This window comes from Tauraco erythrolophus, chromosome 7 (genome assembly GCF_009769465.1).
Source record: "Tauraco erythrolophus isolate bTauEry1 chromosome 7, bTauEry1.pri, whole genome shotgun sequence".
Classification (NCBI taxonomy): domain Eukaryota; kingdom Metazoa; phylum Chordata; class Aves; order Musophagiformes; family Musophagidae; genus Tauraco; species Tauraco erythrolophus.
In genome coordinates this window covers 33,614,467-33,633,073 of record NC_141471.1, presented here as the reverse complement: position 1 = coordinate 33,633,073, position 18,607 = coordinate 33,614,467, and the positions used below count along the sequence as shown (strand labels likewise).

Sequence of the window (18,607 nt, the reverse complement as noted above, 5' to 3'; positions counted from 1 at the left end):
AGCAACTACTTTCCATCAAAACAAAATCATTTTTGATGCGTCATTAAGCAAAACATACAGACGATGGGAACTCATATGACACATTTTGAACAGTAATGGTTTTATGCAGGCGATTTTCAGAGGGGGGGGGGAAAAGAAATCTCCAGTATCTTCGAAAGTTTAGTGAAAAGGACTGGAAGACTCATTAAGGGCAATATTGCTTCCAAATGCAAAGCTTTCAAAGATTGGTGATTTAAGCGAAATATAAGTAGTTACATTTAGTTTTCAAGAAACTGGAAAGCTTACTTTATGTAGTTATATTGTATATACCAACACAACTGGATGTTCTATCAAAGTACAGAAAAATTAATAGTTTTAAGTACTTAAACAGCTGAAATCTACATACAGTATCCAAGCAGTCCAAACCAAAATAAATTCCTAACACTTACCATCAAAAAAACTTTTGGCTCTCAGGTAACTGACACTAAGTCTAAGCACAGACAGCTTATCCAATTTGGCGATAACATCTTGAGGGAAAGGCAGAAGGCTGGCCAAGCGGTCCAACTCTGCATTCAAGCGGTCCCTGTGTCTCTTGGATGGATTGGACTTGACTCCTTCAGCTGGGGATGGCTTTACTCTGTGGCAAAAAAAAAACAAACACAATATAAATGTAAGTTCCCTCACAAAGCGAAGGTAAATATTTACCAAACCTAAAGTTACGAACTGTCTTTTAAACTTTAACAAGCAAAATGTTTTTCCCAAGTGACTTCTGTTTCCCATTGAGGAGAAAAAAAAAAAAATCTAAGATGATTTAACCCTCCTAACCAACACACATGGACCGTTAAATGAAGCAGTCAGGGCTACAAACTTAACATGGAACGAACATTTGAAACCCTTGAGATTCAGCATTTTTTAAAAAAAGCTTCCTACGCTTTCACTCAAATGTCACTCGAATTCTTACAAATGTTCATATGCAAATAATTCAATAGCTTTTAGTAATATTTGTGTACAAATGCACTTGACAGTACACTTTTTAACTTCAATTACAGTTTTTTCACAGGTGTTCTTAGTTTTTGTCAATGTTTGGAATAGGCTATTGTCAATTGAATACAATAAAATTTTTGGTAACTTGCTAGACATCGAGGCATCCAAAGCTGCACAAGAAAACAAGAGATCCAGCTCAGTCAGCAGGTGAAATGTTTGTAGCAAACACTATTGAGCTCATCCTTTAAGTCACCTCTCAGCCAAAGGCATTTCCTTTGAGTACAGCATGCCGAAGGCATGCCTTTGTGCCTTACAAAGCACAATTTAAAAAGCTTTCTGTTATGAATTACATAACGAAGCTTTTGTAAACTGTTTTTGTAAACTGAAGCTATTTTCCATTCATATTCACCCTGAGCTCCAATTCCAGATACTTGGATACTCACACCTTCCCCCGCACACAGAAGTCTCGGAACAGGTTTAAAGCCCTACTCATCTAAATTGTAAGTAGTCATTACAAGCCAATACTGAAACCAAATAATTTATCTGCACAAGTCATAGTAGATTTGATTATATTTATGAAATAGTTTTCTAATTAAAAAGAGTGATTCATTCTCACTTTTCCAGTATTGTGGTTCTACTTGAGATCTGCAGCAGTTATCAACTTGTGCTGCTCTCATAGAAATGTTGGTTCTATAAGATGTATCACTTGTAAAAATATTGAGCATCAAGACTGTCAGCAGTTAATTTTTTCAGTATTTAGTCTGCTTCCAAGCTTCATCCTTGTATCAGTTTTACAATGAGAAATTGCAAAAGCTCCAATAGTGCTGGGGGTTTTTTAAATATTTTATATTTTACTTAAAGTAGAACACACTAAAAAATAACTTCACCTAGTGTTTCCAGTCAAATAATTAGTGATAGAGTGGACATTGCTATTTTTAGCTTGTTTTTACTTTATGTTTCAATTACACTTCTTGTTAGTTTAAATCCAAGCCCTTCTTTTAACAGGCATTGTTTATTTAAGTGTCACTTGTCAAAAACTTGCACTTAAGCCTGGCTGCCTGTTCCCTACCACTACAGCTGCCCTTTTGCACATTAAATGAGGCACATGCTCCTTATGTGGAGGCTGGAAACTTGAAGATGCCCTAATACAAAATGTTGTTAACACACAGAAATATAACATATCAGCAGCAACTACTTACTTCCCAGATGGATAAAGTTAAGCTTGCTGTAGGGTAAAGATTATTTAGGACACAATTCTAGTAGAGTTTTATCCTAAAAGCGTTGGAAAAGCAGGGAAAACAGATGAATCAATAAATATGAAAATTCTCTCTCTTGAAAAAACATAAGTTCATCAGCTTCAATGGGTGACAAACAAAACATTCAGATGTGTGCTTTGGTCGTAAGCCCTGACTTTGAGAGCTGCAGCTCACAGTATCCCCAAGTGAATATTAAAATAACATAGTAAAGCTTTCTTCACATTCTCTTATTCTTGCAGAATATTCACTTGTTCAAGCCATATGATTAACACCATTTCAATATAACCCTAAGGAAATGAAGTTCAAAATCACCAAACATCACAAGTAACATTAAAAGTTACTTCATAAATATTTTTTGTGTGCTAAACTGCCATAAATGTAGAGACAGAATTAATAAATTCCAAACGCGAAGCAGATAACGAGTTGTGTAACAATCAGTGAACAGTTCACTACTACCAAATCAAACAGGTCTGCTCCCGAAAAGCAGAGGCCTCCGCGGAAACTGTTCAAAGCATGCAATCTTTTCCAAATAAATCATCACTGAACACCAGACTTATCTATCTTCACAACTGTCCTCCGCTTTGCTTAAACCCCCTATAAGCAATTTGACAAGTTAGTTGAAATTATACACAACTGTGCAGCTACCTTGTCAAGTTGTTAGTGAGATCCAATTGGTTTTGCTTTTCTGTCTGCTGACTTCTCGTTCTTACTTAGCACTAGTGCAAAGCATAAGGATTTTCTAAGTGTAGTGTACAACACTTCTGAATATTACGTTACTGGTATTTGCAGCATAAGACTTAGGTTCTCTCCCTCCAAATCAAACATTGATTTTCCCTAATTTCCCCCTTTGTCACCCAGCTAAAATCCATTACGTAAAAATGGATCCTTCAGTGACGAAGGGAACAAGGGTGGAAATGCCAGGGGCATAAGTAGCGAGCTAAACCATTTTCCATCCACTTATGTAAACCCTTGATGCTAAAGACAGACCTAGCTGCGTTGCAGAAAAGGATCTTCAAGGAAAATTACGTGCTACGTCAAGATTAAATCCATGCAAGTATTTTATTTAAAAGAGGGAAAAAAAGACTAAAGAAGGGAATGGATTTTAAGCTGATTTTTCTTTCACAAGTTCTTGATCTTTTACCTTTCACAGGAAATTTTAATTCCCTAGTCAAAGGCCAGAGGTCCCTGTGTACTCAGCACCTCTGAACGGAGCTACAATCCTTGTCATCCAACAGCTGCAAGACAAGTAAGCACTCTTAATTCCTGTTTCAACAATTCTGAAGGATTTGCCATCATAACATTAGCTGACTACTACTTTCACAGGTCTGCTACAGACCAATCAGAAGTTTTCATTACACATGCTAACCATGTGTGCCTTCACAGACATTAACAACACTAAATTATTAAAAAGAAAGTGCACAAGTACCTGAGTCTTAATTATTATCAAAAGACCAAAATAAATATTTACATGCTAATGTGTTGGGGTTTTGGTGTTTTGGGGTTTTTTTAAGGGAAATTGAAGTAGTTCTTTGAGAAAATGAAAAAAAGCACACATTTATTTTGTTCATATTATGAAAACAAAAACTTCGAAAAGAAGGAAAAAACTCAACAACCAAGCACTGAAAAGCATGATACCTTATTAACAAGATTGAAGTGTGAAATGAAGTCAGGATATAAGAGTGTGCAAGAAGAGCACTAAAGATACAGCGACATGCTAAAAAACCTAATTATGTTAAAAAAAAATAATTGGAAATTCATTAGAACTGGTGGGTTTTTTTAGGAAAAAAGGACATGAGGAAGAACATACATGTCACCCAGCTAATGGATTTAATCTTTTTCAGCTACATATATTCTCCATCTCATATTTAATAGTACATGAAATAATATATGTCATTCTTATGTAGATTATTTAATTCAATGTAGGTCAGGTATATGAAATGCATCGGTTACCACCAAGCAAGTATTACAATAGGCGACATCCTCCAAAATTCTCTATTTACTTCAGTAACTGAAAAACACTTCTAAGCATTTACTCTTATTTCCCACATCAAATTTACAATTATTGAAAATTCAGCTGATGATTCCTTTGGAAGCAACCGATATGACACAGGCTACTGATCTCTTTGATCAAAAGTTGTTGTCAGCTTATCTAGAAGGGGCAAGAGTGGCTTTTTTTTTTTTTTTCCAGTGGCTTTTTCAGCAGGCAATAAAAACAGCAAAGATTTAGGCCACTGAAGGGATAAAGTTGTTTTTACTAAAAAAACCTCAATCAGCAGTGTACTACTTGTCTGATGCTGGGCAACTGTTTGTCCTCCAGTAGTAAACAGAGTTTTACTTTGCTCCAGTTGTTTTGGTGTATGAAGAACTCCACCAGACTGACAGAGAGAGCCAGAACACCAACCAAGACTGAAAGTTTCACCATATTTCATCACTGTTTAGATTCCAAGGTTATTTGGAACGAGGGGAAAAAAAAACAAAACTATCTAATGACCATGTTATCTACATTTGTCTGTCTCCATTTGCTCCAGATTCTCTTTCTATACAGTATACTTTTGCAAGAAGCACTGACCAAAAACCAACCAAAAAAAAGCACAAATTTCAGAAACTCAGTGAATTTTAAGCAGCAGTCTACATGTAACATACAGGTACCCCAAGACTGGCAAGGTTATAATTTAGATATAATAAATTTATTCTACATAGGATAATAGCTTTATTGCCTTCATTTCAAATAAGAGGTGTAAACTGCTGTTTGTAGCAGATGCTGTTTTACACAAAGGAATCTTTTAATGATTATTTTTCTTTCCTGATGAACTTCCATTTTGAAAGTTTGTTCTGGCACTTTTTGTTTGTTTGCCTTGAAAGAATACATAAAGAGTTTCATTTTTTAAATCGAAATATCTCTGCACTGCTTTCTGAAATTACTATGTCTACTCATAATAAAGGATCAACCAGTCAAACGCTTTTCTCTGGAGTACTTAACATCATTAATACATTTAAGCTAACACAGAACAAAACCATATCCTAATTTCTTATTCAGTCTGCTAAAGAAACATGCCATGACACTTTCTGTGTAGTATGAAACATTTAGACCTCCCCACTCTGTTCCTGGTCTATTACATTTCTCCAGCTATGCAAAAAAATTCCTATGCAAATGCCGAAAAAAAAGGAAAACAAGGCAAATGAGAGCTAGAAGGCAGAAAAACATAAAAACTACAAGGTGGAGCTACATTTATATAACATCCTTCACCTAATGTTGGAACCTATCTACAGTAAACCTCACTTCCATAAAATCTGCATTTTATCCTTCCTACTACAATGCCAGTGTATTAATTCAGCAATTCAGTTAATAATCACTAGAGAAAAGGAATTCAAGACTTGAAAACAAAAAAGCAAAAGCAGGGGCCACCCATTGCTCCTCAAGCTTCAGTGGGCAGCAAAACACCCCACAGACGTGCTGCCACCAGGGGGACTCTCAGAATTCAAACATTAAATGGGGAGGAAATTTAAAGGCTCCAAGGTTTTAAGAAAGTGATTTCTGTAGCATATTACATGCAATTGGAGTGCACGTGGTTTAGCAGCCCCCCTTTTTTTTTTTTTTTCAGATGACAAGATAACAAGATGAACTGCAGGAACAGTTGCCTATTAAGTTCCCTCATGATTGCTTTTCTTTTTCTGCTGTGATACTGTAATTCCTTACTGAATCAAAAAAAAAAAAAAAAAAGCACATTTCAACACTCGGCACTGTCGGGCAATAGCCTAAGATTTCCTCTCAAGTTCAGTCCTTTACATGGCACAGAACAAAAATGAGGAGTCACAGAAGGAAGTTTCCTGAACTGGTTTTGAGTTACCACCATGGCTTTAACGAGTTATTTGCACCTGAAGCATTTCTTCCACTTCACTTTTTTTCATGGCACCTATGGCATTATACGAATAGCTTCTTCTGTTTCTATAGACTAGCTGCCTATTGCCTCAGGTTACCAAGCATCACGCTCCATTCAGAGTCACACACATATGGCAAATAAACATTAGAAGAACTATCCACAGAAACAGTCTCTCCTACAAAAGATACTAGTCCCAACAATGTATCACCTTTTCAATTTTTTTTTTTTTTTTTTAAGAGCTGTGAATTGTATTGGAGGGAGGAAGTATCAACTTCAAATGGTTTAAAAAAAAAATCACAGTAGTGTCAAACCATAGGACAAAAAAAACACAACACTGGAACTGTTCATAAAATTTAAAATCTTTATGAACCAGAAGCAAGTACATCTTTCCTTCCTCCTCCAACCAGTTACAAAAGCTTATTACTTCTCTCACTTTTTTTGGCCTAAATGTATGGTCTGTAATTAGTTATTTGAGAATCCAGAGTCCTCCGACCCACTAGCAATGTTCTCTAAGGTTGGTCTAACAGAAGCAGCAACCAAAGAGCATAGCCATTATGACAAGAAAGGACACAAGTGATACGTGAAAGACAAATTAATTTTGCATTAAAATAATTTCTAGTAGCCCCAGCAAGGCGGGTTAATAATCAGCCTCCACTTCCATTTACGGGTGAAGAAACTATTTTAATATGAGTATTTTTATTTTAAGAAACAGTTACTTCTCCTTTTGGTCTGAAAGGGCAAAGTCCCTCCATAGATAAACGATTACCACTAGTAACAAAAAAGGCTTCAAGTTCAACTAATCAGAGAGGCTCAGCCAACTTACATAAAAAGGAGATACAGGAAAAAAAGGATTACTTACGTAGCTACTACAGTAACATAAAAGAGAAAGTTTCACATCCTCTAACCAAGACTAACCAGAATCTAATAGTAAGCCAAACATCAAGCGATCTTACCAGCAAGGCAGAACACCTCGCTCTTTTACAATCAGAACTTAAGATTTGCCTTTAGCAAGTAGTCTACAAATATCACCAATACATTTTTATTTCTTCACAAAAATCCACTCATTTCATTCTTAAAATCCAGATCTGAATTTAATTCAATATCTCCACGTTTTTGTTTGGAAACAAACAGTCAAAAAAAAGCAACCACTGCTGTTTTCATAATGAATGCATCTTCTAGCGAGGGAATTTTTTTTAAAAAATGCATTTTAGACTTTCTGTTAATTTGTAGGGTGAAAACCCAGCTAGGTACATGCATTCACTCTAAGAACTCCAACCGTAAAGAAACGAGCACTCAAGCTAATTCCCCTGCTCCCAAGACAGTTGTCTGCTGTAAATCTAAAACCACGTCATTCACAACAGAATTTCATTAAATATTTGTCATTCCCTCCTTTAATACTTCTGTAGTCTTGGCAGTTATTTTACATCTACAGAAGTAACCCGCAGAAACACACAGGGATTTTTTTGAGCTTTGCATCATGGTTAGCTTATTTTTCTTGCAACTCAGTAGTTTACCTTTGCTACTTTTTATGATCTATAGATTCTTGACCTTCAGTTGAAAGTGCAAGTTAAGCATCTCCTCCAGCCTGAAAAATCACTCTCAGGAGACCAGTGTTTTAAAGGAGCATGCAAAGCCTCAGAGTCAAACGTACAGCAGGTGCATAATATGAAATTACTCAGGTACTAAGCTGCTTCCAGAGCATCAAAAACATAAGTTAATAAACAAAAAAAAAACCCACTATACGACCAGACTTTTTTTTTTTTTCCTCTGCAGACCGGTCTGCAGCACTTGGGTTTGTATGGAGCTGAACAAATAAAAACATCCCACGTAATACCGGAGGGTTAAAGCGGGTTCAGCCCTTCCAGACAGGCTAAAAAAAGCCCTAAACGGTGGGAATCTACCGAGTCTCTCCCGGCTCCGACCTCTCGCTCCTCACAGAGACACCTGAGCACCCGGCAGCGGTGCGGAGCGGAGCGGTGCGGTGCGGGGGCGCGGCGGCCACCGCGCGGGGCCCGGCCGGGCCGGTGCGGCACCACCCGCGGGACCCGCTCCGGTGGGGCGAGCGCAGCCGCCGCTCGGAGCCGTCACCTCAGATGCCTCCCAATCTAGGTCAGCCGGCTGCGCCGCGCCGCCGGCACCGCTCCCTCCTTCCACCGCCACGACCCTTCGCGCATCGACACTCCCTTATTTATTTATTTTTTTAAGAGGGGAAAAAAAAAAAAAAAAGCCAGAAGCAAGGAAAATCTTGCCGGCACCTCTAGGCACCACCTCTCCCGGGCGCCCCTACACCGCGCCGCCGGCCACCCCCGCCGGGCCTCCACGGCGCGGTGCGCAGCAGGACGGCGAGCCGCCGGGAAGCCGGTTCGTTCCCTTCCTCCCTCCCTCCCTCCCTCCCTGCCTGCCTCTCTCCCCGCCCGCCCGCCCGCGGGGGCCGCTTACATTTTCTGCACAGGTTTCCGCCGCTTGCGACTGGCATAGGTGACATTGGGGTTCATCCTGCCGCCGCTCCAGCGCCCCGCGCCGCAGGCTCCGCCGGCCGGGGCCGCCGCCCTCCCGCCCGCCTCGCCCCGGCTGCCGGGAGAGCGCGAGCCCCACCGGCGCCGCAGCCCTCGCCTCGCTTCTCCCGCGAATGCCGGCCCTCCTGCCCGCGGCCGCCTGGAGCGCAGGGAAGAGCGGCGCCCGCAGCGCGCTCGCTCGCAGCGGCGCCGGCGCCTTCCCCGGCCGAGCGAGGACGGGAGGCGGAGGCGCCACGGGGCGGGGATCCCAGGTGATCGGCGGCGGCTACACCCACGCGCCGCCCCCGGAGGGCACAGGTGTGGGGGCGGCCGGGGCTTTCCAGCGCCGCTCGCCCCGCGTCTACCCCGCCGAGGCGACGCCGACACCCGGCCGGCTCCCTCTGCGGCGGCGGGAGGGTGCGCGGCGGCCTCTACACCCCGGCGCGGCCGCCGTCTGCTGGCCGAGCGCCTGACAGCGTGCGCGGCGCCGGGCCGGGCCGGGCCACGCCGCCCCGCCCCGCCCGGCCCGGCCCAGCCCCGCGCCCGCTCCTGCTCCTCCTGCCGCCGCCGCGCTCCCCCGGCCAGGTCCCGCCCCGCCCGGCTGACAGCCGCCGCCGCCCCCTCGCCGAGGAGGCCCCCCGCGGCGGCAGGGAGGAGGGGGCGGCCGTGCCGCCATGTTGGGAAGGTCACGCGAGGAGAGGGAGGACTAGCGCGGGGGTGCGCCGCGGGGGGCGGCGGCCCGGGGGGACGGGATAGAAGGGCTCCGGGATGGGGATGGGGTCGGAGAGGGAAAACCACCAAGCCCGTGGCGGCCGGGGAGGGATGCGCGGCGTGGTCCCGTGGCAAGCGAGAAGGAAGGTCAACTCCAAGCGCCCGTGTAGCCCTAATAACAACAACAACAAAAAAAAAAAAAAAAAACAAAACACAAAACCATGGGGAAAAAAAAAATCACAGCGTTCAGTTTGGAAAGAAAAGTGACGCTACATCAGTGGCAAGATGAGGCCTGTGTCTGTCACACACCTCCCCCGCTTCCCGCCTCCCCCGGGCTGAAACCCTCCTGGCCGCAGGTCGCCTAGCAGAGAAACCAGAAATAACCGCGACCGCCCAAAATAGGGGTGAGGGGGAGCCCCGGGTAGGCGAACCCGCCGGGGGAGGCGCGGAAAGGCACCGGGCTCCACCGAGGACAAGGCCAGCGGGACACCTGGGGAAAGAAAGGTGGGCACGGCTGCCGCTCGCTGAGCACGGGGGCGGGGAGGGGGGGGGGGGCGCGGCGACGGGGCTGACCGGGCGAGGACGTGGGTCATATCTCATTAGGGGAGATATGCGGACATTTTAAATTAAACACTTATTTTAAAGGAAAGGAGCAGCATCCCAAAAGGTAAGAGGCGCCGCCAAACTGCTGACAAGTAAAACCATCCAAGGAGAGCCCCGCTGCCGTTCTGACCCGCCGCCGCTTCTCTCGTCCGTTTTCTTCCTCTGTTTCCCCTCGCAGCAGCAGCAGCAACACAGCCCTTCCCCTGGAATAACCGCAATAAATTTTGTCTCAACGCTAAACTTGGGAGCCTGGGAGTCGCCCTGTGTAAACACGGGTTGTACGCGGTCACGGCCGAGACGAGAGCCGGGATGAGCTCCCCTCGCTCCCTTTCCAACGCACCCGCGTCCCGCGGTACCCGCGGGAAACTCCCGTTTGAAAGGGAGCGAGGGGAGCTCGTCCCGAGCCCGGCAGCCGGAGAGCGACGGCAGCCGCGGGCTCAGCCCCGGTCCCGCGGTTCGGTGCCCCCGCAGCCGCCCGTGCCCGGCTGCCGGGAGGCCGAGGCAGTGTCCGTGGTGCTGGCGTCTGTCTGCCCGTCCGCGGGGGCTGGCCGGGCTGCCAGCACCGCGCCCGCGGCGGCGGCCAGCTCGCACCTTCCCTCGCTGGTTCCTGAAGCCCCGGTTATACAAAGCGGTTTTGCTCCGCTCTGCTGGCGGAGGTGCCGGGGGTGGCCCGGCTGTTACCGTACGGTGAAAAACCGGGATCGTTCAGTGCCCGGCCCCAGCCAACCGGCAGCGCTCCGGCGCCGGAGGCCGCTGCGTCCCGCAGGACGGGGCGTCCCGCCGCCCGGGCCTCCTCCGCGGGCGCTCTCGGCTGGGATTAGGCAGCATAAGGCGTGCTTGTTTACCAGCTTAATTGCTCGGGTTTAATTGCCTGGGAAGCTATCCCAGATGCAAAGTACGCTGGAGCCACAATATGCAGATAAAATTAATTTGACTGAACCTTAACAATGCTAGTGTGCTTGCTAGTATGACGGGAGTTGATCAAACGTTTCGAAAAATAGGTCTTCGGCAAACAAAATTTATGCAAAAATATAGTAAAAGAACCATATGCCTTATCAGGTCAGTCCCTTGCAGGCACATTCCTGCCACATTCCTGGCCAAACACCTTTGCAGAGGAGGGCAACTATTCACTAGCTCAGACCCTTTTCCCTTCACTCTCTCATTCTCTATTCACAAGATCTTGCCAGCACCCTGGAAATAAGAAGATGAGCAATACTGTACACCATGTATTACTTCCTTCTCTTCTCCAGCCCCTTTCTTCTTTTGAATTTGGGACTGAAACTGGAGATTAATTCACTTTATTCACTCCAAACCCATCCATCTATCCAAGCACTCGGTTTCTTCCAGCCTAAACTTCTCAGTCCCTTTCACTACTCTTTGCACCCCTAGCCTCTCCCTGCTCACTGATTTCTTCCTCTGTCAACACAAGCGTGGTGCGATCACTCCATACGCAACATAAATTGCTGCTCTGCTTTCATTCTTCTGTCCAGCTTCATTATCTTTGTGTTGAAAGCTTACAGGCATTGTTTAAGGCTCCTCTTCTTCTAATTTTTAATTTAATTGCTTCCAGTCTGCCTGTTACTTCCTCACTGAGATTGAACAGTCTCCAGCAACTTCTTATTCTTCACTGGACCTCAAGATCTCAACTATTTCTTGACCTTTTGTGCTACTTAGATACTGTCAGAGACACCCATGCTTATGCTCATCTGCCAGCTCCAAATCTACATAAAGAGGGCTACATAAAGAAGGAAGTAGGCTTTAGCCTCTCATGATGGTCTTCATTTCCCAGTTCCCTTCTGGGGCCATAGGAACTTGCATGGTGCCAATGAGATACTGTGGTTGCTCGCCAACTCCCTGATTTGGAAATAGAGAGCAAGGAAAACTCAAGATGTTGGGCAGAAACCACATCTTCTGTACATTTGCAAACTACTGCCAACTATTGGAAATCCACTCCTATGGGTCAACCATCTATTTAACAACACATGAGACTTCAGATGTTCAGCACCCAGAGAATCACAGAACACGGGTAGAATTTCCATGTGTGTCACTGGGGCCTTTTGGACACAGGTACCTAAAAATTTCTATACCACATCGTCTGCAGCTTTTGCAAATCTGTCCTCACCTGATGTTCTTGCTGTCTCTTTGCCTAATCCATTGTCTCAATATTTTCTTTTCTTTTTGATAATTTGGGTACAGTACAGATCTTGCCTCATATTCAGTGTAAAACAAGAAAAAAACTATACAAGCGTAATTCAGCAGTCTTAGAGCCCTCTTTACAGCATAAGATTTTGTTGGGCTTTTATTTTTATTTTTTTTTAAGTAATATTTTGTCAAATTTAAAAAGTTTGGTCTTGGCAAAAGATGACTGTGGCTGATGTCAAGTGGGAGATTAAAATGATTTAATTCCTATGCAGATCACCTTCAAGTGTATTGTACAGCTATAACTAGTCTCTTCTCATTTTATCTCCAGGTTACGACCCAGCCGGCTTACTAGGTCTAAACTGAAGATCACATCTTCCCTTAATAAATTCTCTCTAACCTTTAGCGATTACTCTTCTCCTCATTGCTCAAATCCAGCATTTTTGCCTTTATAGTCATGAATCGTGATGCCATCCAATAAGGAGATTTTTAAGAAAAATGTGTTTGTGCATCTAGCGAACCATGCCTTTCCCTCTTCCCGGCATGTGTGAAGTGCTATATTAAATGAACATGTTCTCCTGTATCCAATACGCTTTGTGGTTATCATCCTCTGAAGCTTCCAGAAGTTTCACTTACTTTCCTCAGCTTAATCCTCTGGGCTGACTTGTTCTAGCTGTCTCCAGTGCAGATTACACAGAATAAATCTGGTTTGGTTATCGGTGATTTCTGCCTCCCTGGACATAAGGAAAGAGGATTGTGATTTAAAATTGTGATTTACGCAGCTGAAATTTTGGGGATATACATTACTACTGATGATTTAGGTGTTATTTTCCATGCACCTTTGTTCTGCTAAGAAAGAATATCTATGGTAATTCAGATGACTCTCTTCGTACTCATTTCGGGGAACTAATCGTCTAGGGAAGTTGAATTAGAGTCAGTGAAGAGCCTATATACTGATCCTTTAGTGACTGGGAAGGTCACACAAACATTTTACTGTGAGGAACCAAAAATATTGAGGGAAATTCTGCCCCACTTTTTAAAACTTAACCAGAAAAATACATATCTAGAAAAAAAAAGAAACTTGGTAATGGAATTAATAGTACACTGCTTTATGATGACTTTTCTTACAGAAGCCTCATTTGCAGGTACTAGTTGAACTGTATATTTTAATGAGAATTAGGTTGACAAGAAACTTTTTTCCCCTGCTATTTGTAATTTTGTCAACATAGGACAGAACCAACACATTCTTTTTCTCTTCTCCCATTCCCACATCTGACTCCCCATTCCCACTGCCCTTGCAGGTGCTTCTGATGTGCCAGTGTTTAAAATTACACCCAGTTTTCTATCAAGTACTTAACTTGGGGAGCATTTCCAGAAGTTGAAGAGACATATAAAGGATGAAAAATATGAAACATAATGAATATATGGACAAGTAGACTATTATCCTCACATAATGGTTAGTGCTGAAAGGTCTTTGTTAATAATGGTATTTTAATTATTTTAAATTCATTGAATTGCACTAATCCAATTACATCTATAGTCTTAATTGTTCCAACAGGGGCCAGAATAATATCCTGATGAAAAACACATTTAGACACAGTGCTCAAGATTTTTCCACTTTGAGAAAATTTGAGAAATTAATAAGCATAATCTGTGAGGCAGGATCATGATTCTGCTCTGATCCGATCCTATGATATGTAAAATGAAAAGCATGTTTCACCTGTAAGCATAGGAATAAAGGAACAATATTATTACAAAGTATAAAAGTCAGTACATGGCTAAGTATTGTCAGATTTTCTCTTGTATACAGAAATGAGCAGAAGAGAACAAGTTTATACAGAAACTACCTCTCAGTTCAAGAGAACTCTTCTTTAATCTAAACCAAAAAAGTTCTGAAGAGCTATAAAGATATAGCAAGCAACTTAAATTAACCTTGCCTGCCTAAAACATTCAGCAACCCTCTCCCCGCTACAAGCATTAGAAGTAAATTTTATTTTATAGCTAAAATAGTCTTATATTATCATTCCCAATGAGCTTCATGTTTTTTGTCCTGATAAGTACAGAGCCAGTCATTATTTTAATCCAATACAATCCACTCTGAATCAAATACCGAGAGCCATATAATTTTCCATGGCAACAAGTCATCCTTTTCTAGGGGCAAGTCAGGAGGACCTGGTAGAGCCTCTCAACCACAACACCAGCAGTTAGAGACCTGCATGACAGACCATGACTCCTTCCTTCTCCCCTCCTTCCTTGTTGAAGGGATAAATTTATGTTACGTTGGTATACAAAGAGTTAAATCTGCAACTACAAACCCATTTAAAGAAAAATACTGTTTCTGCATACATTGTATGACGTTTCTGACAGTCAAGCTATTGGGATCAACAAATACCTTCTGTTCCCAGGATCCTTCCCTCCCACTGGGACTCTCTGGCCCACAATGAGTGAGATCCACATTATTATATTTTCTTAGTTTCCAAACTAAGGTGATTTCATGCAAACTGCAAATGGCCACTGGCCTGCACTAACCCCTGAACTGCCCCTGAGAATGATGTGGGAGTATGCCAAAACTGTGTAAAAGATGATTCTAACCATTTAAAATGACCGATGATTGAGTTTTAATGTCTAGGAAGTTCCATGTCACTCATTAAAATTTACTAGTACAGATATAACCTTAGAGTGTATTTCCAATGCTTTGGCCATAAAGGTTACAAATAGCCTACAATTATTAGTATGCAGAAGCAGGAAAGTTTTGCTCACAACAGTAAATCACCATGAAGATCAGCAAATGTGGGCAGCATATGATCCAGCTGCACCAAGACCCTTTGTGCTGTTACATGCGGAACGAATACAGAAAGAGCTGATCATTTTACTTCTGCTTTAAAAACACTACTGAACTATATTTATTAACAGGGCTTTGTAGCTAAATTGGCTTATAATATTAACACAACCAATGGTTTGAGAAGGCCTAAAACAAGCTTACAATTATGATAGCTAACTCAGTAGGCTGCAAATTCTCTTTCTGCTCTCATTAAGAGGAAAGGGTATACACAAAGTAAGACTAATGAGTAAAAAAAATGATTTAAATTAGAAGTGACAACACAGTTGCCATGCCAGAGCTTAATTTCTGTACCAACAAACCTGAGCTAATTTTAATAAATATAGCTAGTTGTCATGAATTTCAATTTAGCCTTATAAAACCTCTCTGTGACTAAGACAAGCTACAGGTACTGTATTAATGGCAATTGTATTTTCTCGCTCTTTTTAATGGGACTTCCTATCAAATCTAGTAGGTGTACATAGAGAAGAATATGAAAAAATAGCAAATAATAGATACACAGATGTCCGAATGCCAAAGGCCAAAGCTAAAACTAATATGAAATCTGTCTAATTACACAGAGAAATTTCCATGAACGTGCTGCATAACTAATAATAAACAAGAAAAAAACCCCAACCAAACAAACAAGAAAGTCCAAACACAGTAATTTTAATACCTACTCAGGAAATAGCCTGCCTGAGGACAAAAATGCGGTCCATGTTTTCATTAACAGGATACAAAATACAGTCATTCATTGAGTCTCTAGTTCTTGAAACCATAGAGAGCTGTACCTGTGTCACGCCCTAACCCATCGTTTACAGCCTTCTATCACAAAGAGACGACAGCCTCCTGTCCAGGGCTTACTCCTAGAGACTTTTTCTCAATAAACAATTGTAATTTTTATAGGTTTTGTAATTTAGCCCTGTAACATCTTTTCGCGTCCAGAGTGACTACAACATTCCATCATTTCAACAGTAAATTTTCTTTGATCTCATCTGTGACTGAGACACCTGAGGAAGTCAAGAGAGGGGAGAGGACAATGAGTCTGCTAGGGCAGCAATGTGGAGGAACAACTGCCTCTTAAAGCCAGCATGAATACAGAGAGCTACCAGATAGCTACCAGCTATCTGTAATGCTCATTACATAGAGCAAACAATAACATTGGAGAAAGGGTAACAAGAGCAGGTTGCTTTGCTATGGAAAAAACACATGAACAATTTTATTCTACAAATAGTAGTCATGGCAAGTTTTTTCTTCTCAGCATTACAGCAGAACATGCATGTACTGAAAACTGCCCACAAGGCAGTTGATGTATTGTTTGCTTTATCCTTTATTTTTTTTCCCCCCTATTTGTCCTTATAAGTGTCCTAAGCAGACTGTGTTTACATGTATTCCCAAAATAAGCCATAACTGTTGCTAGCTACATACCATTTTTATAGTCCCGTTATCTCTGGTTCTCTGAATTCAGCCTGGCTCACAGAGTAACTTTTAGTATTTAACAGTTGCTGGTAACGAGTCTTCTGTAAATCTTCTAGTCAATGTGCCTTGCATGCAAGAGAAATGTTTTACTCCTTGATTATAGTGACTTATCTGTCAATTTTTACTACTAGCTATGTAATATCATCTTCAACATAGAGCCTCAGGTGCTGTCTGAAAAGCAAGGTTTTAACAATCTCAGCTATGCAGAAGCTGTGTCTTAAAAGTTTGTATATTACAGACGTACAAACCTAGACCAATGTCTAGAGTGTTCTTTTTCTGGTCAGAATGTTCTTTAAATATTTTTCTGTTTACACTAGTATCACTGAAGATGCTAAATTAGAAAACTGTCCAGTAAGAAAAGCTGTTCTTCTGTTCTGTCTCTTCTAAAAGAAGTTGCTTTATCTATAATTTGTGTTCTATATTGTATATGTCACTTCGTAATGTCTCTAATAAAACATTAAGGTGGAAAAAGCTATCATAAGCATTCTTTGTAATAAAATCTTGTCATAATCTTTTAAAAATAAGTGCTTATTTTTAGTGTATTATTCTTTAAGCTTCTAGAAAACACCAGGAAAAACAACTTCAAAACCTGCACAAGTGCCAGTTCTTACGACCGTCAGTGCTCTTAGCAATTCCAGTGGTCTCAGCACAATAACGTTCAAAACTTTTTCTTCAGTGTTTCACACAAATATTCTTACTGTGTGCCTATTGCTACAATAGATTGCATCACCAAGATACCACAAATCTTTAGAAGTTTATCATTTCCCCTAAATAGTCAATGGAGCTGCTATCTAGTCTATCTACCAGAGAATAAAAGTTGCTCATCTCAGAGGTATAAAATATTGCTGATTTATTTATGAGGGTGTGTGTCTGGAGTGAGTTTGCAACTCCTTTCATAAGCAAGACTCCAGCAAGTATGATTTTTTCATCCAGGATGTCTCTTAAAAGAATTCCCTGACTCTACTCTTGGTAAGTTTGGATCTAGGATCTTTCAGGTTAGAAAATTAAGCATGAGGTTTCTCTAGTAATGGGCAACACGACAGATGGTCCTTCAAAAGCAGTTGACACTGCTTTCAAGGAACGCATGACAATATTCTGAAGTAGAGTCGGATTTGAAAGGAAACCAAACAATAAGCACAGAAATTGGATGAGCTGATCTCATCCAAGTTAAGAAAGAAATAAATAACATTAAGTTGTTCTGTCTGAACCTTTTGGCTGACCTTCAGGCTTAGCTTAACATGGCCTGTCGTCTGCATAATGGCCCAAGACTGGTGTGATGTATTTTAAACATGTTTCCAAAGATGGAAGAAATAATTTCTGATCTTGTTGCTACCTTTACTCTAAAAGAATCAGGAGTTGCAGCTGAAGGTTACTTCAGTTATTGAAATTATCTTATTGATCGAAATATAACAGCTCTGTTACATTTCCTTTTTTTTTTGTGGGTTTTGTTTTGTTTGCTCCTTTTGTTTTCTAGTAAATATTCCTACTATCTCTACTAAAAATATAAATAGTAATAACAATATGCAGTGAACTGAGTCTATGATTCATCCAGTTCCCTAATTTCATCAGATCAGAAATTCTGGCAAATAGTCTTGTGCGTGCTAGGTAATTAGAGAATATAATGTTGTTCTTAGTGCAATATATGTATTCATTATCTGCTAAAAGTAATTAAGCATCTCTATACAATCTTGAAATGTTTAGTAACAAAAAAACCTTGTCATCAGTGTTTCTAGTCACAGACCTTTTAAAGTCTTTCTCTCTGAAAGTGGGATTCATAGAGCACAAATGCAATCAGTTGAACAGGAAGATACAAACCAGAAAAAAAGGAAAGGGAATAAGCACAGCAAACAAGGAAATCTGGAATGAAAAATAAGCCAATGATTAAAAGAGTTGGTTATTGGAGAGAAAGCTGGCAATGGCTAAGGAGAAACTTCTTCCCTGAGATGACCAAAAATAAGACATTAAAAAAAATCTGAAAATAAGAAATAAAATAGAAAATCACAGAGTTTCACTATTAGCTCATAGAACCATGGAAGCTATTATTTTCTAATAATTCATTTAGGAGACTCACTGTAGGATCTAGTGATCTATATATTGTTACATAAAGACCTTAATGGCAGTAGTTACAGTGACAGAGAGCCATATGAGGTATTCTAGAAATTTAACAGCTTATGTATGTCTGAGCTGCAGTATCTGGGTCCTTGCCAACACCTAGGCTCTACTGAATTTCCTAGGTAGATGTTGCCTTTTACACCCATGTTC

General features: G+C 41.7%; 1 protein-coding gene across 1 annotated transcript in view; it reads right to left on the bottom strand.

Moving 5' to 3' along the window:
* The window catches only part of AHR (aryl hydrocarbon receptor), a 66,187-nt gene extending 57,592 nt beyond the window's left edge, over positions 1-8,595 (bottom strand). The window contains exons 1-2 of the mRNA XM_086615035.1: positions 8,540-8,595; positions 429-616 (exon numbers count right to left, since the gene is read on the bottom strand). Of these exons, the coding sequence (XP_086471161.1) occupies positions 429-616; positions 8,540-8,595 (244 nt within the window). The remainder of the gene's footprint in view (positions 1-428; positions 617-8,539) is intronic.
* Positions 8,596-18,607: the final 10,012 nt, after the last annotated feature.